The 25,414-nt window shown below is 40.7% G+C and overlaps 1 protein-coding gene across 1 annotated transcript in view; it reads right to left on the bottom strand.

Moving 5' to 3' along the window:
* The window catches only part of Kcmf1 (potassium channel modulatory factor 1), a 47,628-nt gene extending 24,132 nt beyond the window's left edge, over window positions 1-23,496 (bottom strand). Inside the window, exons 1-2 of the mRNA XM_029566997.1 lie at window positions 23,420-23,496; window positions 5,233-5,400 (exon numbers count right to left, since the gene is read on the bottom strand). Of these exons, the coding sequence (XP_029422857.1) occupies window positions 5,233-5,263 (31 nt within the window). The 5' untranslated portion in view covers window positions 5,264-5,400; window positions 23,420-23,496. The remainder of the gene's footprint in view (window positions 1-5,232; window positions 5,401-23,419) is intronic.
* Between the last annotated feature and the right edge of the window lie 1,918 nt (window positions 23,497-25,414).

Raw genomic sequence — 25,414 nt, 5'->3', positions numbered from 1 at the left:
AGTGCTGCAGAGGTCAGAAGAGGGCTTCAGATTCCCTTGGAACTGGAGTTAAGGACGGTTCATAGCTGCCATGTGGGTGCTGGGAATCGAACCCGGGTCCTCTGCAAGAGCAGTCAGTGCTCTTAACCGAGCCATCTCTCCAGTTCGAGGGACAAATTTTTAAAAAATTATTTTTATTTTATGTGTATGAATGTTTTGCCTGCATGCACGTAAGTGTGCCCATGTATGCAATGCCCAGAGAGGCCAGAGAGGGTGTTGGATTGCCCAGAACTGAAGTTACAAATGGTTGTTAGCCACAATATGGATGCTGGGAATCGGACCTGTGTTGGATTCCCTGGAACTGGAGTTACAGGTGGAGTTAGCCACAATATGAGTGTTGAGAATCAAATCTGGGTCCTCTGGAAGAACAGTAAGTGTTCTTTAACCACTGAACCATCTCTCCAGGCCTGAGACTAATTTTTTTGAGACAGAGTCTCACTATGTAACCCTGGCTGGCCTAGAACTGCCTCTGCCCTCGAGTGCTGGGATGAAAGGCATGCACCACCCCGCCTAGCCTCAAGTGAAGTTTTAATAACATTCTATTTACATTTATAAAATCTTATTTCCTCAAGGAACCTCTTTCTCAGGTACTCTTCCAAAATTCCTTCTTCGAATAGCTACTAAGAGGAAAACAAGGCAGGGGCAGGCGGATCTCTGTGAGTTCAAGGCCAGCCTGGTTTACGTAGTGAGTTCCAGTCCAGCTGGGGCTATAGGGAGACCCTGTCTCAAAAAAAGACTCCTCCCCCAAAAAGAGGAGAACAATTTTCCCTAGCTATTGTCTGAAGTGTTCCCCCCCAAAGGCCCATGTGATAAGGGCTTGGACTCGGCTTATGTTACTATCAGGAGGTGGCAGACCCTTAAAGAGATGAACCTCGTTAAAAAAGATTAAGTTCAATGGGAATGGCCCTTAAAGATTGATACTGAGACTCCAGTCCATACTCTTTGCCACTTGCCATGAGACAAACAGGCCTTCTCTACCCCACGTTCCCTCCACAATGTGCTGTGCCACTTTGCTTTTAGTGTAAGCAACCACAGACTAAAACCTCCAAATCTAAGCCACAGTAAATCTCTCATCTTCCCAAATGATTATCTCAGGGGTTATCACAGACCTGACATATACCCTGCTCCCTACATACATTTAATTTTGAACCCACATATTCCACACCTGGATCTAATCTTATTGTAATCTGGTTTTTTCCCTATACTGTGGGAACAATAATACCAACAGAATTAGAAAGATATACCATGAATGAATATGCAAGTACTAAGAAAAGATGACCACGACCAATACACCAACTCTCAGATGCAACTATCTGTCCACAGAATCTAGTATTCTTAGAGCAGGAAGGATCCCAAGGCATTCAATTCTTTTTTAAAAAATTTTATTATTTTTATTTTATGCGTATGTGTGTACTGCCTGCGTGTAGGTAAGTGCACCCGTGTTGTGGAATGCCCATGGACGTCAGAAGAGGCTGTTGGATACCCTGGGACTGGAGTTATGAACAGTTGTTAGCAGCCATGTGGGTGCTGGGTTTCGAACCCCGGTCTTCTGCAAGAACACCAGTGTTCTTAACCACAGAACCATCTCTCCAGCCCCAGCATTCAATTCTTGTTCATGCCAACTTGAACATAGTCTGAGCACAATTCAATACTCAGATGGTTACCTGAATTAACCAGAGAGTCTGTGGGAAATAATTTTTTTGCACCATTAGTATCTCTCAAAGAATAAGTCTATTCTTCTCCATAGGTAACATAATAGAAAGAGTCTATTTAGTATGCTATACTACTTCATTACAAAGAAGCATTTGAAAGCCAGGCGTGGTAGAACATGCGTTTAGTCCCAGTACTCAGGAGGCAGAGGCAGGTGGATCTCTGTGAATTCAAGGCCAGCCTGGTCTACATAGTGAGTTCTAACTGAGACTACAGGGGGAAAAAATTATTTTTTTATGTGTATGAGTGTATTGCCTGCATGTAAGTGCACCCATGTCACGCAATGCGCATGGAGGTCAGAAGAAGGCGTTGGATCCCTTAGAACTGGAGTTATGGATGGTTGTTAGTTGCCATGTGTGCTGGAAATTAAACCTGGGTCTTCTGCAAGAGCAACCAGTGTTCTTAATAGCTGAGCCACCTCTCCAGCCCTGAAGTATTTGATTTTAACTCGGAGACAAAAAAAAAAAAAGAAAAAAAGAAAAAAGACCAAATTTAAGAGTGTAAGATCACTTCTGTAGGAAGAGAAAACAAAGATTTAGGCATGGTAAAGCATGCCTGAATCCGACTAAGTATTAGGAGACCAAAGCAGGAAGATCACAACGATCACAAACTTGGGGCCAGCCCAGGCTGTATAGCAAGACCTTGCCCAAAACAGAGACTATGGAGACCAAGTCTTCATTACATTATATATTGGCCCATATTATTTCTTAGGGAGATTTAAACTATCTTAAAAGTATTTATAGCTCTAAAGAAACCGGGGGTGGCCAGGCGTGGTGGTGTAAGCCTTTAGTCCCAGCACTTCAAGGCCAGCGTGGTTTACATAGTGAGTTCCAGGCCAGTTGGAGCTACAGGGAAACCGTGTCTCAAAAAGACCAAAAATTTAAAAAAGTATTTATTAAATATATATGTATGTATATATATATGAATGTATGAAATTTATTATATCTGTAAGACCTATCAGGTAGATTTGAGGTAGTTGAGAATAAATACATAAAAAAGGACAGGCATGATGATGCACACCTGTAATCTAAGCCTGGGAAGACAGAGGCAGGAGAATCATGAGCTCAAGTCCAGTCTAGTTCAGGCTATAGAGCAAGTCTAGGTTAGCCTAAGCTGTACAGTGAGACCCTGTTTTAAAAACAACCAAACAAACACCCCCTCCCAAGAAACACCCACCCCCAAATAAGATCAGTTAACAACAAAAACTCCAAACAAACAACCAGTAATAAATATATAAAAAAAATTTTTTTAACCCCCAAAAATTCACAACCATGGTATCACTGGTAAAAGACTAAATGCCTTTGCCCTAAAAGGAGACCAGAGTGTCTACTCTTGCTTCATCTGTTCAGTATTTCACTGGAGGATCTGACCACAGTAAATGAAACACACCCAAAGGGAAAGAAATAAAATGATCTCCACATATTCAAGGATGACAATTCTTTGTATACACAAGATCCTAAGGAATCCACTAGAAAACCATAGTAACTAATAAACAAATTTAGCAACATAGCAAGCTACAAGATTTAAATGCAAAAATCTTGTTTTTCTATACACTTATGATGGTTAATCTAAAGAGAAAACCAATTTCATTTAAAACAGCAAAATACTTAGGAGTATACTTAATGAAATATAAAACTTTTTCTCTGATAACTATAGAAAGAAAAGAAAGGCCTATATAGATATTTTATGTTCACAGATGAGGTTTAATAATAAAATAGCAATACTCTTGAAAAATTCTACAAGCTCAACATAATCACTATCAAAATCCAGTTCATTTCTTCTCAAAAATGGACACACTGATTCTGAAATTCACACAAAAACTCAAAGGACCCAGAATGATCAAGACAAACCTGAAAAGGAACAAAGGTGGGAGACTGACAAACTTCTGAACTTACTACAAGGCTACAGAATGAACACAGTATAGGACTGGCGAAAACAGACATACAGATCAGTAAAACAGGTTTAAAAAAAAAAAAACAACCTTTTTTTTTGTTTACAGTCGACTGATTTTGAACAAGAAAGATGATTTATTAATGAATAGTCCTAGATACCCACATGCAAAATGAAGTTGACCCTCTTAAATTCCATGTAAAAATTATTCTAAGTGCATGAAAATTCTAAATGTAGATAAAACTACAAAACTTTTATCAGACAGAAATGCTAATGACCTTAGATATAACACCAAAAACATACAGCAAGTAAAAAGAATAAACTAAGTAGTACTAAAATAAAAAGATTAGTGCCTCAAAATATAAGATCCAGTAAGAGAAAAAACAGGAGTCAATTTTTTTTGATAAACTGTATCATACATAAAAATATAAAAAACTTGGGGCTGGAGAGATGGCTCAGTAGTTAAGAATACTGACTGCTCTTGCAGAGAACCCGGGTTCGAGTCCCAGCACCCACATGGCTGTTTACGAACCATCCTTAACTTCAGAGTTCCAGGGGAGTCTGGAGCCCTCTTCTGACCTCCGCGGCATTGCATAACACAAGTGCACTCACACACATGCAGGCAATACACTCATACATGTAAAATAAAAATTTAAAAAAAAAAAAAAGGCTTAGGTTGCATTTTCCCGGGCTTAAAGTTTAAAAACAACACATACCAGATGACGGGGGAAGGCATTTGCGCTTGTTCCCCTTTTTGGAGACAGGGTCTCACTACATAGCCCTGGCTGGTCTGGAACTTGCTTTGTAGACCAGAATGGCCTCTAACTCACAGAAACCTGCCTACCATTGCCTCCTGGGTACTGGGATTAAAGTTGTGTACCACTCTGCCTGACCTGCCCTGTTTCTTTTTTTGAAACAGTCTCACTATGTAGTCCGAGCTGGCCTGGAACTTGCTATATAGAACAGGATGGCCTTAAAATCACAGAGATCCATTTGCCTCTGCCTCCTGGGTGTTGGGATTAAAGGCATTGCCCAGCCTGGCCAACACACTGCCCCATCATACATAATTTTTTTAAAATAAGAAAAGGATCTGAATAGACATCTGTTCAAAGAAAATAAATGGCTAATAAGCATAAGAAAAGATGCTTAGTTCATTAACTATCAGAGAAAGGCAAATCAAAACCACTCGAGATAGCACTTCACGCCCACTAGAAAGGCTATAATCAAAGAGACAGTAACAAGTGTGTTAGCTAGCTATGAAACATGGACAGCTTTTCTTATAGACAGACTGACAATGCACTCTCATAGACTGCAGAAATGATCTGCTTTTTGATAGAGCAAGAACTAATACTAGAGTGCTATTAGCAAGAACAGCCTGATTTCATGCCCAGTCTCCAGGTGCACTCTTCTATCTTACCCCTCATCAGTTATGTATTTTTCTCAAGAGAAAACAGAAATACTTAGGAAAGATCATTTGATTTGTAGTGAATCTGGATCCTTGTATATGCTATTAGGGATAGTGTCAGGATGTTTTGACTGTTCACACCCAGACAAAATTCTAAGTGGTAATTGAAAATTTCATTACATACTTACCAAAATCTACCCTTGTCAATATGCACTGCATCGGGTGGTCAGTCGTGTGCCTTGTTGTTGTTGCCCCACTCTCATAACAAGATGCACAAAGATCGTAATCGTAGCAAATTAAACACTTATATCTGCGACCTCGAAAATTTCCTTTTAAACATGCATCACAGCTGACACCTATAAAACAAAAAGAAATACCTTTAATTAGCAGCTAAAAAGAAGGCCACTCTCTAGTTCAACTTTATAATGTTTAAGGGTTCATTTAAACCCATGGAGCCTTTCCAAAATGACTAGACCACCACAGTGAAATGATACAGGCCTTCTAGCAGTATGGTAGACTCACTACTTAGTAAAGACAGATTTATACTCCTAATGAAAATAACTTGAAGCTGGGTGGTGGCAGCACTTTGGGAGACAGAGACAGAAGGATCATAGCAAGCTGAGGCTAGCCTCATTTACATAGCAAGTTCAGGACAGTCAGGGCTTACTGGCAAGATTCTGTCTCAAAAAGCCCCTGTTAAACAATGCCTTAATAGACTATAAAGAGGGTAAAAATCAAAGGAATGAGAACTGAGAGCTGAAAGCACTAAAAGTGGCTCTCTTAGCCGAAGGGCGTTTGCCAAAACAGGTAAAAATCTGAGCTTAGAGTTCCTCAGTGCTCTGGGACAAGCACAAATGTCTGCCAATGGAGACCCTAACCTACCTATCCTCAATGTACAGGTGGGTTGGATAACCTCCCTAGGCCATCACAAAAACTGCCTTGGAGAAGTTTCCCAACCATAGCTGGGGGACAGGGAGCAGAAAAAAGGTAAAATTCCAGAAAAATTGTAATTGCAAAGTAGTACCCATACAGGTTCACAGCCCAATTTTGTCAAATGGCTCAGAAATACTACCAAGAATCTGGCAGAAATAAAATTCCAAAGAGTGAGTACCCTTTAAGTTCATACAAAGAACTAGGGGAAGAAACACTACAACCAGGCTGTCAGGAGTTCATACCAGAAATGGAAATCAACTCCTTAAATACTAATTAATCTTCTTTTTGGGGGGGGAGGCTTAGACAGGCTGGCCTTAAACTCATGATCCTCCTGCTTCAGCCTCTCAGGTGTTGAGATTACAGGTTTATGGGTGTGCACCAATGTTCCTGGCCTCCTAAATAATATGTATGTTAAAAGAGAAGCTTCAAGAGTCAGACAACAAATCTACAAATGAACCAAATAATTTGAGTTTCAAAACTTTTTAAATTCAAGTCAAAGGGACCGTGTGTGGCAGATCTCTATGAGATCAAAGCCAATCTGGTCTACAATAGGGAGTTCCAGGCTAGCTAGGGCTACAGGGACACCCTGTCTCAAAAAGACCAAAGAATGGGGCTAGAGAGATGGATCAGCAGTCGAGAGGTCCTCTTGTAGAGGACCCAGATTTGGTTCCCAGCATTCCCATGGTGGCTAACAACAGTCTGTAGCTCTAGTTCCAGGGGATCTGACGCCCTCTTCTGACCTCCACAATCATTGCATGACATGGATGCATTTACATACAGGCAAAACACTCATATACATAAAATAAAAATAAAGTATTTTTTAAAAAGTCAATCAAGGGCCGGGTGTGGTGGTGCATGCCTTTAATTACAGCACTCGGGAGGCAGAGGCAGGCGGATTTCCGTGAGTTCAAGGCCAGCCTGGTCTACATAGTGAGTTCCAGGACAGCTGGGGCTATAGGGAGACCCTGTCTCAAAAAGACCAAAAAAAAAAAACACCAAAAAAACCCACACCCTTCACTCATAGGTGACATGTTTACACAGAAGACCCAGAGTTGAATTCAGAATGAAGTATTAGGCAAGTATGCTATAACACAAAGAACAGCTTAATAAAACATTAATACAAAGAACAGCTTAATAAATTAATAGTATTTCTTTAAACAAAGACAGAAAATATTTTTTTAAAGTCATTTATTAGTCGAATTCACAGAGAAAGTAGAATATTGATTATCAGGGGTTGGGGAACGGGCAATAGGAATGATTGTCCAATGAGTTTCAGTTTGAGAGGTGGGTATTCTGGAAATGGCTAAATGATGACAACAATGCAAATGTCACAATGAAAGGCTGGTCATTTTCAACAGCATTTGGAAAAAACAGCAATGAGTAAACCTAGCCAAAGGGAGAACGCCCTTCGTGAAGTAAACTAGTAAAAATGTATTCAAAGACATGAAAAGATTTTTTAATACTATAAAAAAAACTTGGAAGAGGGAGGGGGTTAGGAAGTGGCACAAGCATGAGGATCTGAGTCCCCAGTATCCACCCATGTAAAAAGTCAGGCACAGCAGTGCACACCTGTAATCCTAAGAGGATCTCTGGGGTTCCCTAGTCAAACAGCAGACTCAACGTTCAGTGAGACCTCCTGACTCAGCACACAGGAGGCAGAGGCAGGTGGATCACTGTGAGTTTGAGGCCAGCTTCATCTACACAGTGAGTTCTAAGCAGTTGTGAGTTCTAAGCAGTGTGGCTACAAAGTGTGGACCAATCCAAAAAGAGTTAGGGAAAAGATTAAAGAAGACACCAAAAGGCTGGCTTCTTCCACACAAATATGCATATGCACCAACTCTCTTCTCCCCCCACCCCCCCCACACTTGGAGGGACAGAGGGAGGAAGGGAGAGAGGGTTTAGAAAAGCGAAGGAGAGGTACAGGAGGGAATAGAGAAAAGCCAAGCAGAGCCCAGCCCAGTCACGTAGAGATAAAACAAAAGGCTGCACATATTGAAGACTCTGACGGCAAGGTCACCATAGATCAGTGGGGAGAGGAGCGGCAAGGCAGTGAATAGTCTTTAAAAACTTATTAAGTAGATCTTGGCTTAAAGACAAACGCAAAGAGAAAGTGGGAAAAACTATGAGGCCCGAAGTTAGAACGCAGAAACAAGAAGATGGAAAAGGAGGCTGGCTAACCTGGCTTCAGAGTGAGACCCCCCCGCCAAAGGCATTTTCATGACTTCAGAGTTCTAGGAAACGATTTGCTAAATCTCAATCTCACTGACACAATAGCCCAAACTATAAAGAGGTAAAGTTAACTACATTCCAAGTAAAACTAAACCTCTTCCTTCATATTTTAACACTCCAGAGAGTTCCCAAGCTAGTTATGAAACAGGGCAGACTAAAAGTTTGGAATTTAGAATACGTTTGAAACTTACCTAATGAGCAGGAAAATGACTAAGAGAAAACTGAACAAATTGCCAATGGGCACCAGAAAGAACAAACACAAGGAAACGAAAGATGCTCAATCTGACTCGTCACCACATACAAATAAAACCATTATTAGCTATGGTGTTACATGCAGCAAAGTTGGATGCTCTCAGTGCTAGGGAAGACAAGAAGCTGTAGCAGTTAATTCAGACCTTGGTGGTAACTTTACATCACAGAGCCATTTTGTTCAGTCCAAATACTTCCCATGACATTACAAACTCACTCATATTCCCAAGGACTCTTTTGTCCCTGCATGTATTACGGCTTGAATCTGGAATGCCTTCCTAGGCTCATGTGTTGGTGACAGCCTTGAAATGCTGTGGAACCTTTGGGACATGTGGCCCATCAGCAGGAAATGGTCGCTGGGGGTGGGCCTTGAAGGCCACAGCTGTGTCTGGTTCTGCTCAAGCTCTGACATGAACAGCCACTCTGTCTTACACTACTGCTGCTGTGCCTACCTTCCCCACTGACCTGTGAGCTCCAAAAACCTCTCTTCCAGTAAGTTGCTTCTGTCAGGTATTTTGTCCTAGTGACTAATATATACGCAATAATATATTCTAGGTGCTGGATATACAAATGAACAAAACCAAGTTCTGCTTCTGCAGGGTTAGTTAGACCAGCATTAAAAAGTTTGAAGCATATTAGAAATTAAGTGCTACGAAGAAAAAACTAACAGAGGGCTAAGTAGTATGGGCAGAGAATGCCTCACTAAAGAAAGATGCCATTTAAGCAAAAAGAGGAAATACACCCAGATATGGTGGCACACTCCTGTAATATCAGTAACTAGGGATGCTGAGGCAGGAGGATCACACCTAAGAGGTTAGGTTGAGCTATAGAGCAATACTTTTTAAAAAAAGTAATAATAAATTTTTAAAAGATGAAATATTTCAGGCTGGAGAGATGGCTCAGCAGTTAAGAGCACTGACTGCTCTTGCAGAGGACCCAGGTTCGATTCCCAGCACACACATGGTAGCTACGAACCGTCCTTAAGTCCAGTTCCAGGGGAATCTGAAGCCCTCTTCTGACCTCCGCAGCACTGCATGACATGGGTGCACTCACACACATGCAGGCAACACACTCATACACATAAAATAAAAATAAATATTTTTTTAAAAAGATGAAATATTTCAAAGTAATATTTGAAAATAGCTTCCAGCATGTCAATTCTTCAAGCTAAGCATAACACTAAAAACAGAAACATCTACTTTTTGTATAGAATAAACTTGACAATACTGACTGAGCTGAGCTGCCATCTGGACACTTAACTTTTCAGTGTATTGCCTGACGGATTTCCCACTCAAAACTGAGTCACGGGTTCAGTGGTTAAGAGCACTGGCTGTTCTTGCAGAAATATGCAGGCATAACACTTATGCATACACATTAATAGATTAAAAATATTTTATTATTTTATGTGTATAAGTGTATTACCTGCATGTATGTGAGTGCACCTGTGCTGTGCACAGAGATCAGAACAGGGCTTTGGACTGCCCTGAACTGGAGTTAAGGACAGTTTATGGCCGCCATGTGGGTGCTGGGAATCGAACCCGGATCCTCTGCAAGAGCAGTCAGTGCTCTTAACTCCTGAGCCATCTCTCCAGCCCCAACACTCATGCACATTAAAAAAAAAAAAAAGTCACTTCTAAGTATGTTGGGTGTGGTGGCGCACACCTTTAGTCCCAGCACTCTGGTAAAGGTGCTATTTCCTATTAGAGAAAAAACAAGTTAGTTTTTTGTTCTAATTCCTTATTACCAAATGGTGCTACCTGATACCAAGCAGCTCAGGGAAATTTTAAACAGATCACTGGATACATGAAACCATCAATTCCTTAAAAGAAGGAATAGAGCTGCTCTGAGGTGGTATCAGTAAGTCATGGTTAAAACTCTATGGAATGGGAATGGTAGTATATGTGTGTAGCCCCAGAATCGGGAGACTGAAGCAGTACTGCAAGTTTGAGGACAGCCTGGGATACATAGTAAGGGCCTACGTTATAAAGAAACCACCATGACCAGCCCTACAACAAAGAATAAAGCTCCTGAGTTGGAGATATGGCTCAGCAGTTAGAAGCACATACTGCTCTTGCAGAAGACTGGAGTTCAATTTCCAACACAGGTGTTCAATTTCCAACACACATTAGGTGGCTCACAACTACCTAAAATTCCAATTCCAGGGGGAGCTGACACCTCTGGTTCTGCAGGAACCTGCACTCACATGTATATACCCCGCCCCCAGGAATGCACAAATACACATACTTTTAAAAAGAACGAAATTCGCTCCAGTACAAATGCATTTGTTAGAAACAAGAGTTCAAGTATTATTAAAACTGCTCTGAGAGGCAAGGGTGGAAGGATATTGGTTGTCAGTTTAGTACTGGGCTCTAGTATTAGAATGTTTATGGGCTAGGGATGTAGCTTGGTTGGCACAAATTTGCTTAGCTGCACAAAGCCCTGGGTTCCATCTCTAGCACCTCTTTAACTCTAGTATATGGGAGATGGTCAGAGGATCATAAGTTCAAGATAATACTCAGCTACACAGCAAGTTAAGAGGCCAGCCTGGGCTACATGTGACTCTGTCTCAAAACAACAACAAAAAACCCCAACTCTTCCCCAAAACTTGTTTGTGTATGTATGGTATGTATTCTACAAAATCCTAGTCAACCAAGTAATAAAATATTTTGTTTTGTTTTAAGACCGGGTCTTGCTACATAGACCAGGCTGGCCTCGAACTCATAGAGATCCACCTGTCCCTGCCTCCCGAGTGCTGGGATTAAAGATGTGTGCCACCAGCCTTTGTAATAAGATATTTGATTTGTCACTGAATAATCTATCTTTAGTCATACTGGGTCAGAAAGAGGTTCAGAAAATTGCTGGTTTGTAAAATATCAAGTAAAAAAGTTTAAGCCATATTATTATTTTTTTTTTCAAAGTCTTTTTGAGACAGGGTCTCCCTGTAGGCCCAAGCTGGCCTGGCACTCGCTATACAGACCAGATTGGCCTTGATCTCATAGATGTCCGCCTGCCTCTGCCTCCTGGGTGCTGGGATTAAAGAGTGCCACCACACCCAGTTTAAGCCATATCTTAAGGTGATGGTAGGATCTTATCCAATCAAGTTTGCTAAAGAAGATAAATGAAAATGCTAGAAAATAGAATTTAGCCCCAATTTTGATACTGATCCATGTTAAAACCTACAGAAAAGGGGCTGGAAAAATGGCGCAGTGGTTAAGAACACTGGTTGTTCTTGCAGAAGACCCAGGTTTGAATCCCAGCACCCACATGGCAGCCATCAACTATCTGTAACTCCAGTTCCAGGGGATCCGACAGCCTCTTCTGTCTTCCTTGGGCATTGCACGACATGGGTGCACTTACCGACACGCAGGCAATATAAGCATACACATAAAAAAATAAAAATATTAAAATAAAAAAAGCCTACAGATTGTTGGGCAACACTCATCTGAAAAAAATGGACTCTAACACAGTAATCTCTCAGCATTTATATTGTATTTAGCAGCTGTGGAAAATACATAAAGGCTATGAAAAAAAAGGTAGAGGGAAAGAATGCCCCATAATGGAAATATTTTTTAAGCTAGTGAAATATGCATAAAAGGCTTTCTCAAGAAAGAAAGAAACCATGTGCCTTTTCCATTTATTACTTACAGCTTTTTTGTTTTTTGAGACAGGTTCTCATATAGCCCTGGCTAACCTGGAACTCTGGCTGGATAAGACAGAAATTATGCACAGATAATTTTAAAATTTCTAAGGTCATAGTTGAGTCAACTAGTTTAAGGAACAAAATATATATCTAGTTAAGGTTTATCTGAGAGTATTTGTTTTTTGCCAAAAAAAATCCCTATATATTACATGGTGATTAAAGTACCACACTGGTGGAACGAACCTTCTTGGATGTTTAATAGCCATACTTTGAGGCCTCTACTAATCTGGTCAGAGGGACTTAAAGGGACAATTTTTGTTGCTTGCCCTCCAAGGTCGACTAAGTTCCAGGGGACAAAGGGGCATCTCTCAAAATGTCCTCTGTGGTAGGTCACCTCTCTTCTTGTTCAAGGAGGCCATGGAGACCCCACCAGATGGACTTGAACCCGTGTCCAGTCTGCAAAGAGGAGGGTCAACAAAGAGGAAACATTTCCTCCATGCTTCCAAATGAAGCCAGCCACAGTCTGAGGACCTTTGACTTATCCTTACATAGATGGAACTGGTAAAAGAAAGGCCTAAGGAGCCAGAGGCTCCTCCCAAGCTCATGTGACTCCTGAGGAACAGATCCTCAACCCACCTTAAGAGGAAAAATAACTTGGTTTATTTGGGCCAACTGCATGGTATATTTCTTTTAAGAGTCCAAAGGATTGAAGTTCCCAGACATTAGGCTTAAGTTCATATAAGATACTATTTAGACAATTTCTTACTCATGATTTCTTCTTAATAAGAAAATGTTGCTCAGGTGTAAGACTTCAAATTCTGGCCTAATCAACTCTGCAGTCCCTACCTGCAGCCAAAAGAAAAAAAAAAAATCACTACTGTTCTTATTTAAAATTTAAATGATGGCTAATTTTTTTCTCTCTTCCTATCTAGAGGTCATTTGGGAGGGAACTCACACTGTGATTCCAGCCACTCCAACAATTACCAAAGTGCCTGAAAAGCAAATTCCGAGACTAGCCATGGAAGCCAAAAGAAAAATAAGGAGAAGACCAGTAGATGGATGCTTTCGGAAGCCCTCTTTAAGAAACTCTGATTTGAAAATTCAATCTGTTCTGACTTCTCCTGGTTCTCTGCCTAGAATTTGTACCTAACTACTCTTGCCTTTACTTCTTCCCCTCTTTGGCCCACTGATATTCATCCTCCTCTTAGTAATGATTATTCTGTGCCTTTTAAATTTTTTCAGGACAGAATGAGATGACGTCAGTCAGTGAACCAGATGCTCTTAAACCAAATTCCCTCAGCAACCCCCCCTCCCCCCGCACTCCAGACCAATGTTCCAGACTTTTGAGACTACCCCTTTGCTGATGTCCCTGTCCAGCAGGACGTAGCTAAGGAAAGACCACTGTCACCCCTTATCATCAACAAAAGGCTGGAATGTTAGGTTCCTGGCAGGATCCTAAAATGGCAGCACAGCTCCTAACATTCTAAAACAGTGGGTTTGAACTCAGCCCCAGGAAAGTCCCTCTGCTTACTGGGAGGCCAACCAATCTTGAGCTAAGCTGCCCAGCCTAAGTCATGGAAAGCTACCCAACCACCTAACTGCCTATAAAAGATATCTGACTTCCCTTGTTTGCTGCTGTTTCTCTGCTCCCCGAGAGGCAGCCCAGCAGTCTGTTTGCTCTCTAATGAACTGCTCCCCCTGTTCCCGTTAAAAAAAAAAAAAAAAGAAACCAAACCAATCCTTTAAAAGTGGTACTATTTGAGAAAAGGAAGGGGTGGAGGTGTGAAAGAGGGTAACTGATCATATTCACCTCCCCCAAGAACATTATATTCATATATGAAAATGTCAAAATGAAACAACTTATTTTGTATGATTGCTATATGTTAATGAAAAGTAAAAAAAAAAAAAAACCCAGTATTTGTGAGCTGTAATCTTGTGATAACAATTTTATACATAAAAACTCACATATAAAGACTAGTATTTTCAAGGCTACCAAGAGTAGCTAGAATGCACAAGGCCCTGGGGTTCCATTCTCAGTACAAAAAATTCAGTTTAGTTGCTTTAAGCAACACACATAGGCAAGACCTCACAGGCAAGTTTGTACACACATGGCAGGAAAGACTTAAGCTCTCGCCCATCTAAAAGACAAGAGCCCTGTACAGAAGTGCTCATTTTTGTGGAAACATCTCGTATACATGAGTATTCTGCAGACTGGAAAGGAAAGCACTAGTCTTTCCTGGTCTAAAAAGACACTTAAAAAGACCCAACATGGCTAGTTCTCCCTTCAATCATCTCTCGCCAATAATGCCCCCTCAATCATCAATTTGTGTTTACTGACCTCAATGCCTTAAACACCTATTAGAACTTAGTCACGTCCTCTTCTTTTATGGGAATTAAGTGGTAAACCAGTGATGCAGATTGGGAAAAAAAAAAAAAAAAAAAGACATGAAATATAGCCTTTCACAAACCTGTTTTTATCCCCCATAAGCGGGTATCTTCAGAAGTTTTTCATTGCTACACTATAGATAAATGTACTTAATGTCATGACTGTTTCCCCTTAACTTTTTATATTTCTAAAACCTTAATTTTGCCAATTAGGAAGCTTCTGTAGAATAGAACCCTGAGGTTAAAGAACTACTTTGTGTGTGGGAGGAGGGGGTAATTGGGGATTGAACCCAGAGTTTTATTATTACTAAGCTATATAGCCCCAGCACTATTAGTTATTAATTGACTGACTGACTGACTGACTGACTGACTGACTGACTGACTGACTGAGATAGGGGTTCACTATGTAGGCTCGGCTCCTCTTTATTTATTTTTAAATTCCAAGATAGACTCACTAAGTTGCCTGAGTAGGTCATGAGCTTACAATCCTCCTACCTCAAACTCCTGAGTAGCTGGTATTATAGGCTTATAACACACCAAGTCGGGTAAGAAGTCCTCCAGGCACGTGCTCAGGTTATCTCTTTTCAGAGAGATTAAACAGCTCTAAGTCACGTTCTGTCAGTTTGTAGTCTAGGGTAGGATTTTCTCAACTCTTTGAAAACCCATATCCTTTTGTGTTTCAAAGCCTTTCTATCTTCTTTATCTAAACCTTTTTCAATCTGGAAGCATCTGGCCTCATACATTTAAAATCACTGTACAGTTAACCATCGTGACTTCCAAAATTATTTTTACTTTTTGTTTTCAAAACTATAAAGGAATGAAAAAATATATAAAGAAATGTGGCATAAGTACCTGTTTAGAAATGGGAACCATGGACTATTGGTCAAAACTATTTTATGTGTATGACTGTTTTGCCTGCATGAAGAGCACCCATGTCATATAATGCCTACAGATCCCAGAAGAAGGTGTCAAATACCCTACAACTGAAGTTAGAGATCGTTGTAAGCCACCATGTGGCTGCTGGGAACTGAACCCAGGTCTTCTGTAAGAGTAGTCAGTGCTCCAGTCACTAGTCAAAACTAGTTAATACCTTTTGAGGTATTTTAAAAAAAAAACTGTTGAGTCAGGCATGATGGTGCATGCCTGTAATCCCAGCACTTGGGAGGCAGAGGTCGGAGGATCTCTGTGAGAAAGACGAGTCTGGTCTATATAGTGGGTGCCAGGTTGGCTAGGGCTACAGGGAAACTCTGTCTCAAAAAGGCAAAAAAAAAAAAAAACTGCTTAGGAAAAAAGAAGAAAAGCAGAAATCTTTGTCATGTACCACAAAATGTATAAGCAGGACACAGAAAATATACCGTTTGCATAATGCTATTTATTTAATGCTATCTGAGCTAAAAACATCTATATAAGCATTTGTGACTGATTTCTGGTCAAGTATGGTACATGACAGCTCCTTCTACTATACTGTAAGATTTTTCCTGGATCTGATGTATTACAAGACATTTTACACTGCTGCGTTTCAGTCTCACTCTGATGTAATTTGGTGCTAAGTAGTCCCTCAAGTACCCACTCTTCAAAACAATGATTATAAGGCCATAAAGTCCTTTGTTTCATGCTTGCTGCAGTTATTATAAATCCAGTCTCTAAAGTCCACCACCAACACCAAGCCAATCATTTTTTCTTCTTCTAGACTAATTCATTTAAAATCTAACCAGTCCTCAAAATCCTATTCAACATTATATTGTTGACTCCAGGTCCTTCATAGATTTTTTTTTTTTTTTCTCCCCAGACAGGGTCTCCCTGTAGTCCCACCTAGCTTGGAACTAAAGGGACTGGATGGCAAACACAAAGCTCTGGACAGGACTAGAAATAAAGTATAGACTATAAAGATACTGGGGCTGGAGAGATGGCTCAGTGGTTAAGAACACTGATTATTCTTGCAGACGATCAAGGTTCGAATCCCAGCACCCACATGGCAGCTAACAACTGTCTGTAACTCCAGTTCCAGGGGCTCCAACGGCCTCTTCTGTCCTCTGTGGGCATTGCAGGACACAGGTGCACTTACCTACATGCAGGCAATACACTCATACACATAAAATAAAAAAATTAAAAAAAAAGAATATAAAGATTCTGCTTAACTGATCTTCATTTTCCTCATCAATTAGACACAAATTAAGCAGTGGGTATGGTGGGCACTACAAAGAGGTGGGGGGAACCAGTCTATAGTGCAAAGTTGTCATAGGCACATAACTATTCTCTTCCTTTCCTTCCCAAGGACATTTGATGTAAAGCACAGCAGAGTACTAGTTACTGTTAGTATGTTTCTCAGTTCCAAGTCTACCCTTCTGCATTTTGCTCTGTAATTCTGGGTTACCATTTTGTCCCTTCACAAGGCCATTTAACAATGTAAGGAGATATCACAGCTTAACAGTTGGGGTAGGGTGTAAAATTACTGGCAGAAACTGCTACTAAACATCCAAAAGCATCCTCCTAGCTCAAAATGTCCCTGGTGCCAAGGTTAAGAAACTATGGTCTAGGAGGATTGTGGCTCAATTATTCAGACTCCCCTGGCAGCTGTCTTCTTGGCTATGTTCTGCCAATGGGAGGTCCAGAGGACAGAAAGACAGGAAGAGGTGAGTATCCCTTCAGCAGAGAGGTGCTCCAGTACCAGCTTCCCTGTGTGTTCTCACCACCAAGCAGCTCAGAAGGCCAGCCAAGTACAATTGTGTGGAGATGGGCCAGAGGGACTCTGAATTCCTTAAACCTAGTAAAGCCCATTATCCTCTTTTCACAGTGATGGAAATCTCTACATTTGTACTGTCCTGTGTGACAAAAGTCATGTACATGCATTGGCAGTTAAGGGGGCCTGCCTAGAGATAGCTAGCAATGAGCACACTAAACAAGCCTCCAGCAGCTCCTCCCTGAGGAGGAACCAGGAATCCTTGGAGACACAGATCATCTCAGAGTTTGGGGAAGAGCAAGTACATGAGCCTGAGACAGCCAGATCTGTAGTAGATGATCCAGAAGAAATGAGAGGGGAGTGTCAAAAAGACACATGAGAAACCTTGAATGGGTTCCCAATGATCAAACTGTGGGCAACCTGAGCATCAAAATGAATCGCTGGTAAGGATTCATGAGTGCATACAGATATAAGTGAAAAAGTAAATCAGGGAAAATAAAGCATGGGGGAAAAATCTTCCTTATAGTAGATACAACTGAGATTCCAACTCCTATTTCATTAAGCCCAGGATCGAAGTCACTAGTATTCAAGGGGCTAGTGACAAATGCATAAGACACTGGAGTACTGGACTACGGTATTAGAATGTGAACCGTAATTTTGTGAAAATGAGCTCTAGAACAGTCAAGATACTATCTTGCTTCTTTTTAAAACTCTTAAAATTTAAAAGGTTGGGCATGGTGATGCACGCCTTTAATCCCAGTCCTCAGGAGGCAGAGGCAGGCAGATCTCTGTGAGTTTGAGGCCAGCCTGATCTACATAGTAAGTTCCAGGCCAGCTGGGGCTACAGGGAGATCGTGTCTCAAAAACAAAACAGAACAAAACAAGAACAAAAACAAAAAAACCTCTTAAAATTTAGTAATAAAATTGGGGGTAACTCAATTTCACAAGAGTAAGGAGAATTACCTAGGACAAATGTGGAAGCTAGAAAATGGAACTAGGTAACTAAACTAGGAGAACGGAAAAAGCTGAACTCTAGTATGGGAAACAGGAAACTCAGAAACAACTCAAACAGACATCCAATAAGACCACCAGGACTGTCATTAGACAGTACCAGAATTAAGGTCAACTGCTAAAAGACATGATGGGAAAGTTTTCTAAGGAAGTTATCCAAGGTGCTTCTTCAAAATTATACTCTACTTTGAATGGAAAGCAGAGGTTCACTCAGTGCAGGATGAAATAGATTTTTTGATTAAGGGAACTCAAAGCATCACAGGCAAAGGAATAAAGGGAATTACTGTAGTGAAAACAGGATAATTAGGTAACAGGAAAAGTTACAGGGAAAGAAAGGCAAGGAGGAAGGAATGCCAGAGAAGGGGAAGGAGAGCACAGAAAGCACAAAAGGGGTGGGGCGGGGCTGGAGAGGTGGCTCAGAGGTTAAGAGCACTGGCTGTTCCTTCAGAGGAACTGGGCCTCGTTCCCAGCACCCACATGATGGCTAACAACTGTAACTCTAGTTCTAGGGGAACCAATGCCCTCTTTTGGCCTCCATGAGCACTGCATGCAGGTGATACACTTACATGCATACATGTCAAACACACACATAAAATTCAACTTAAAAAAATATTAAAAAGGGGAAAACTGGAACACCAGTTTAGTCACTTCAATTATCTGAAACTGAGAAAATGGAGGAGAAAATGACAGAATAATTTAAGAAAACTTCCCAGAGAACATGAATTGTGAGACTGAAAGTGCCTTTGGGACTGATGTGATGGTTCAGTGGTTAAGAGTTCTTACTGCTCTTGCAGAGGAAGTAGAGTTCAGTTCCCAGCACCCATATCAGGCTGCTCATAAACACCTGCAAATCCAGCTGCAGCAGACTCGACACCCTCTTCTGGCCTCCACTGGCACCCACCTACACCCAACACAAAAAAAAAAATTAAAAAAAAAAAAAAAAAATCCAAGTGCCCATAAGGGCACTCAACATGGTAGATAAAAAGGATCCTACACAAATTACCTTTCAGAAGAACCTACACAAAAAGGAACATCTCACAGAAGAGAGATAGAGGAAATGAGTAGAGAGAGGTTGCTCACAAGATCAAGAATCCTCCTAGCTGGACTAGATGTGATAGCCCCTAACGGCAGGATCACAAATTTGAGGACAGTCTGGATTGCATAGCAAAACCCTGTCTCACCAAGTGTGTGTGTGTGTGTGTGTGTGTGTGTGTGTGTGTGTGTATGTGGGGGGGATTATCTTTAATACAATTACTAGTAATACAATACAAGTTAATACACTAAAATGCCAACAAGGCTCCAAATTACTTCTCTGCCTAGGAAAGTCATCATTCAAAAGCATGAGGGTAACAGACTTTTTCACACATGTTAAGTTCAAAAAAATTATTTCCTATGTAGTTATATCCTTTTTCCAGAACTACAGAAGCTAAATGAATAAGGAAGGGCTGAAAAGTGGCATGGAAACCAGAAATCATTAGGTGCAACCAGAAAGAACAGCAATGAACATCTTCAGAAAGACAATGAAGTGGTGGGTTGTAGTCACACAGTGGACAGGCAGCAACACTACACTGGAACAGTTTAAGTCAAGGTTTGGAGGATGGAGGGCTGGAAGACAGAGCTTAGTGGTAGGGCACTCTGCCAACCTGTGAGGCTCTACACTCAATCCCCAGCACCAGAAAGTGAGGGTGGTCATCACCCAGATCCTAAGGCCATGGTACTGTTTATACTTTCACTGAAGTTTAACAAAGAAACAGATACAAAATAGAAACATACAACTTGAATTTCACAATGTGAACACTAAAGGTTTATTCCACATTCCACTCTACTAACTATCCTAGACCTACATGGCTTTTTTTTTTTTTTTTTTTTTTTTTGAGTTTTTGAAAGAAGTATTTTATTACTGGAAGCTTAAGAAAGAGAAGGCAGAGCTCCAGTATAGCAAGTGAATCCCAGGAAATGGGGTACCATTGAGCTGCTCTTCTGAGGGCTTTTATAGCACTGAGAGCAGGAAGTAAGGTGAGGCATGGGGAGGTGGTCAGTCTAGCTGTGGGTCTACCCACAAGGTATCCAGGTGCCTCTTCAGTTTTGGTCATGTCTTTAATGTGCAGCTTTCAGGCAAGGATGCTGTCCTACTTTGTTTTCCTGTTGCTGTGATAAAACACTGACCAAAACCAACTTGAGGACAGTGTATATTTCCCCTTACAGCTCACAGTCCCTCATGGAGGGGAGCCACTCCCTGGCTTTCTGTATGTGGATATATGTGCACATACATAAACTCTATCAGTACTTGCAATGCTTTCACATAAGCAGATAAGTATGCTTCCCACTGAGGTCTACCTCAAGGCAAGCTCTGCCTTCCATAATGCAAACCAGGGTACTTTGCACGGTCTGCTTTAAGTGCCACATTAAAAAAAAAAATTATTTGTGCTATTTATTTATTGATGATTTTGCTAAAGCAAACCCCAAGAGCAAAGATGAAGTGTTGCCTAGTGTTCCTAAGACATAGCAGAGTTCAGGCATGGGTTTCAGTGCTGCTGTCTAGGCACTCAATAATGAATCTGACAACAGATGCTGACGTCTTTTAACAGAAATTAACAGAAAACATGATTATATATAATGATCCACTGATGGAACAGTGACCAGAGATTCACGTCCGTAACTCCAGTTCCAGAAGATCCAACAGCCTCTTCTGTCCTCCGAGGGCATTGCACAACATGGGTGCACTTACCTACATGCAGGCATAACACTCATACATATAAAATAAAAATACTAAATAATTAAAAAAATAAATACCTTTTAATACAAGATCAGTAGCCCCAGCTGGCCTAGAACTCCCTGTGTAGACCAGGTTGGCCTCAATCTCAAGAGATCCACCTGCCTCTGCCTCCCAAGTGCTGGGACTACAGGCGTGCACCACGGCTCATATATATTTTTATAATGGCAAATAATTACTTTTACTTTTAAATTTGTTGTTTTGAGATCTGTCTCCTGAGTTCTGGGAATTAAAGTTGTGTGCCACCACCACATCCGACTGTTTCTTTCAGTAAAAAGATAAAATTCTTCAATGAGTATATAAGGGCATTTTAGTACATCATAGAGGGAGAGGCCATTCTAGACACTACAGGTAAACTGAAGCCATAAATGGGTAGGAAGTATATATGGGAAATGACACAGCACTATGCATGACTGAAGAGAAAGTATGTCATTCAAAAAGTTCCTTGGAAATAAAAGAAATGCGCCTCGTCACCTTAAATTTTTGGTACTATTCACAAAAAGATAATTCAAGCAAAGCTCATGAAAATCTCAAAATAGAAGGCTCAGGCATGAGTAGTAAAGTGGAACATAAACCTAATGGTCCTGTGAATCGCACCTGGCCTTGTGCTGAGTTAAGACTTACTCTCAGGGTTGGAGAGATGGCTCAGCAGTTAAGAATACTGGCTGCTTTTGCAGAGGACCCAGGTTCAATTCCCAGTACCCACATGGTGGCTAACAACTGTTCATAACTCCAGTTCCAGGGGATTCAAATGCCCTCTTCTGACCTTTGTGGGCACTGCACACATGACTGCACTTACATGCATGCAATACACTAATACATACAAAATAAAAATAATTTTAAAAAATGACTTACTCTCTGCCTACCCCCCTTAATCTCTCCTAATGTCCCACTGGTGCAGCCTGAGCCATCTCCTACAGGAGCCAGTATTCCAGGTAGGGGAGTCAAAACTTTCCCCAAAAGCTAACATTTTTTAAAAAAGCTTTCACAGTTAGACTCTCACTACATCTTTTTACATTTGCCCATTTATACTAGACCACAGCAAGGCCCCTTCTTTTAAGATTTAGGAGAGAAGATCCTCTTTCCTTCTCCATATTCCACCTAAGTGTTCTCTCATAATGTCCAATTCCTTATGAAAAGTTTAGTGGATCTTTTCCTATTGTTATGTGTATTAGATTTCTCTTTAAAGAGTCTTAAGAATGTATCAGGGGCTGGAGAGATGGCTCAGCGTGTAGAGAGCACTGGTTGCTCTTGCAGAGGACCTGGGTTTGATTCCCAGCACCAACATGGTGGCTAACCAACTGTAACTCCAGTCCCAAGGGATCTGATGCCCTCTTCTGACCTCTGTGGGCATTGTATGGCACAGCTGCACTTACATATATGCAGGCAATACACTCATACACATAAAAAAATTAAAAAGAAAGAAAAGGAGAAGAATCTGTGTCAGAGGAGCCAATGACATGTTTCAGAAGGTAAAGGCACTTGCTGCCAAGCCTGAAGACCCCAGTTCAATTCTCGGGACCCACATAGTGGAAAAGACAACTGACTCCCACAAGCTGTCCCCTGATCTCCACGTGTGCTATAGCATGCATGTCTGTCTTCTTCTCCCCTCTTTATTTAAAAAGAATGTATCAGATGTTAATTTATTTTACAATAGATTATTCTTATAACTATACTTTTTATAATAGCAACTACAAGTGATATTAAGAGAACTAGCACTAAGATGAAAAAAACAAACAAACAGAAAACAAAACCAAATCAAACTAAAAGGCCAACTGGGGGGCTGGAGAGATGGCTGGGCAGTTAAGAACACTGGCTGCTCTTGCAGAGGACCAGGGTTCTTTTCCCAACACCCACATGGTGGCTAACTGTCCAAAACTCCAATTCCAGGGGATCTGATACTCTCTTCTGGTTTCCACAGGCAATTACATACAAGCACTTATATACAAGCAGGGAAAACATACACATAAAATAAAAATAAATAAAAAATAAAAAGGATGTAAAAAACAACTTGAAGGGCAATCAAATGCTGCAAATTCTCCTCTAATTGAAATTTCCTTAGAATATTTATTTAGTTATTTAGAGACAGGGTAGCCCCAGCTGGTCTGGAACTCACTATGTAGACCAGGTTGGCCTGCCTCTGTCTCCCTAGTGCTGGGATTAAAGGTGCGACACCATTTAGAATCTATCAGTAAGTTTTAAATTCCAGGTTTTCTGCTACTTCAGTTAACTTCACTTCTCTTCTAAAAAACATGGAGCACAAGAGTTGCCAATGAAAGAATGCCAAAAACCCTCTAGGCCCCTCGAGAGCCTATATTGTAATCAAAGTGTACAGAATCTCTCCATGATTTCTCTAATACTTCAATTTTAGATGGCAACAGCATGAATTCTTTACTGTCTTCTGCTGCAGACTCCTTTCTCTCAGACTGAAGCGATTCTGCTTTTTCTTCTACTTCATCGTTCAGTTATAGTTACCTTTTTAACATGTTGGCATTTGGAGACTCGGAAATACCACCACGCTGGATAAAGCAAACTAATCAGCCTCTTCTCCGAATCCACTTAAGAAAACATGAAAGGCACAGGTGAACAAATGGCGTGTCATACCTAAGACGCCCAATGGAAACCTGATCCTCTTAAATATGGTGCTTTCCCTAGAGAGTTAGAAAACATATAATCTATCAGTTCCTGAAGGGGACTGTTTCCAGGACCACCCCTGCTACACCCAAATCCTCAAATGCTCAAGTCCTTTATATAAAATGGTACAGTATTTGCATATAACCTATGCTCACCTTGCTGATCACCTATAATACCTACCTAGAACACATGTAATAGTGATGCAAATGGTTGTTATACAATATCAGAGATTATTATTAAGAAAAGTCTGCAGGGTAAACAGCTGGCCTAGCAAAAAGAATAAAAAATGGTGGATACATAGTACAGATACAATTTTTTAAATTGTTTTCTTTTAAGAAATTAGTTTTATTTTGTATGTAAGTACACTTGTGCATGCAACACCTGAAGAGGTCAGAAGTGGGCATTAGATCCCTTGGAACTGGAGTCACAGATGGTTGTTAGCAGCCATGTGGCTGCTGGGAACTGAACCATAGTTCTTTAGTAAAGCAGTCAGTGCTCTTAACCACTGAGCTGTCTCCCAGCTGCCTAGTTTCTTGATAAATGTGCCATGGTAATGTTAAGATGTTAACAACAAGGGCAACTGAGTGAGGAGTATATGGGAGTACCTTTACCGTTGCTCCAACTTCTCTGTAAATTGAAGTTTAATCCAAAGTAGAAATTTTATTATAAGAAAATAAGCAAACAGGAAGGCACTTAGTTTAAAGGAGGATTCTCTTACAATTTAGTCAATATATGTATTACCAGAAGTTAAAAGACAAACTGAAGAGCCAGGTGGGATGGCACACGCCTTTAATCTTGACACTCAGAAGGCTGAGGCAAGAGAGACCTTGTCTCAGATTTTTTTTAAAGATAGCCTACTTCCTTTATTAATAAGCTGTCTCTACTTCTATTCCTACTCCTACCTTTAAAGGCATGATTTTTTTTTCTCCATTTTTCCTCCTGGTGGCTGCCAGAATTTTCATCTAACCTGTACTATGTTTTTCTCTTAAACTAATAAAATGGTCCTCAAGCTTTAAAACAAAGACAAACTAAAATATACTTTGAAAAATTTAGTGAGAAACTGGTCCCATGTAAATCAGTGGCCAAATGAATTAACCTGTCATTAATACTTGTAGTCTGAGAACCTGACAATGCTAACTGAAACAGATCCATCAACACTGGGAAAACAACAATCCTGTATATGCAATCATGTAATTAAGTCTATCAATTTTAGGAGAATCAAAAAGCCTTTTGGCTGATGACAGTGAAACTGATTAAGCTACTGTAGCTATCAACAGAGACCCCTCTCCCAGCAGGCATGTTTACTCTGTAGAGGGTACTCAGTGATGGGGGCTTTACTAGCATCTGCTGGGGAAATGCCAAAGCTACTAAGAGTCTTGACATACACAGGACAGGCAGTGCAGAACTGTTTAGTATTCCCTGGGATACTAAGTATCTCACCAGATGTTTAATCAGAAAATTGAAAATATAAACAACAAAATCAAAACTAAGATTATCTAAGATCCCTTAAAAGATTCACCATTTATAAACGTTTTATTTTTTTCAAATAGTTTCCATTCTATTTAATATATGTATCTCTACATATCTCTAGTTCTTTCTTTTTCTCCAATCTTTTTTGAGACAGGGTCTTGCTATGCTGCCCAGCTGGCCTATCTAACTCAAATTTCCATACCACAACTCCCAGGCATTAGGGTTAATGACCAGCGCCCTTCCTACACATTTTTTTTTTTTTTTTTTTTTTTGAGACAGGGTTTCCCTGTAGCCCCAGCTGGCCTTGAACTCACAGAGATCAGCCTGCTTCTGCCTCCCAGAGTGCTGGGACTAAAGGTGTGCACC

Source organism: Nannospalax galili, unplaced genomic scaffold, assembly GCF_000622305.1.
Source record: "Nannospalax galili isolate Female #2095 unplaced genomic scaffold, S.galili_v1.0 scaffold279, whole genome shotgun sequence".
NCBI classification, from domain to species: Eukaryota; Metazoa; Chordata; class Mammalia; order Rodentia; family Spalacidae; genus Nannospalax; species Nannospalax galili.
The sequence above is the reverse complement of the archived record's forward strand: the minus strand, read 5'-3'. Positions and strand labels throughout refer to the sequence as shown.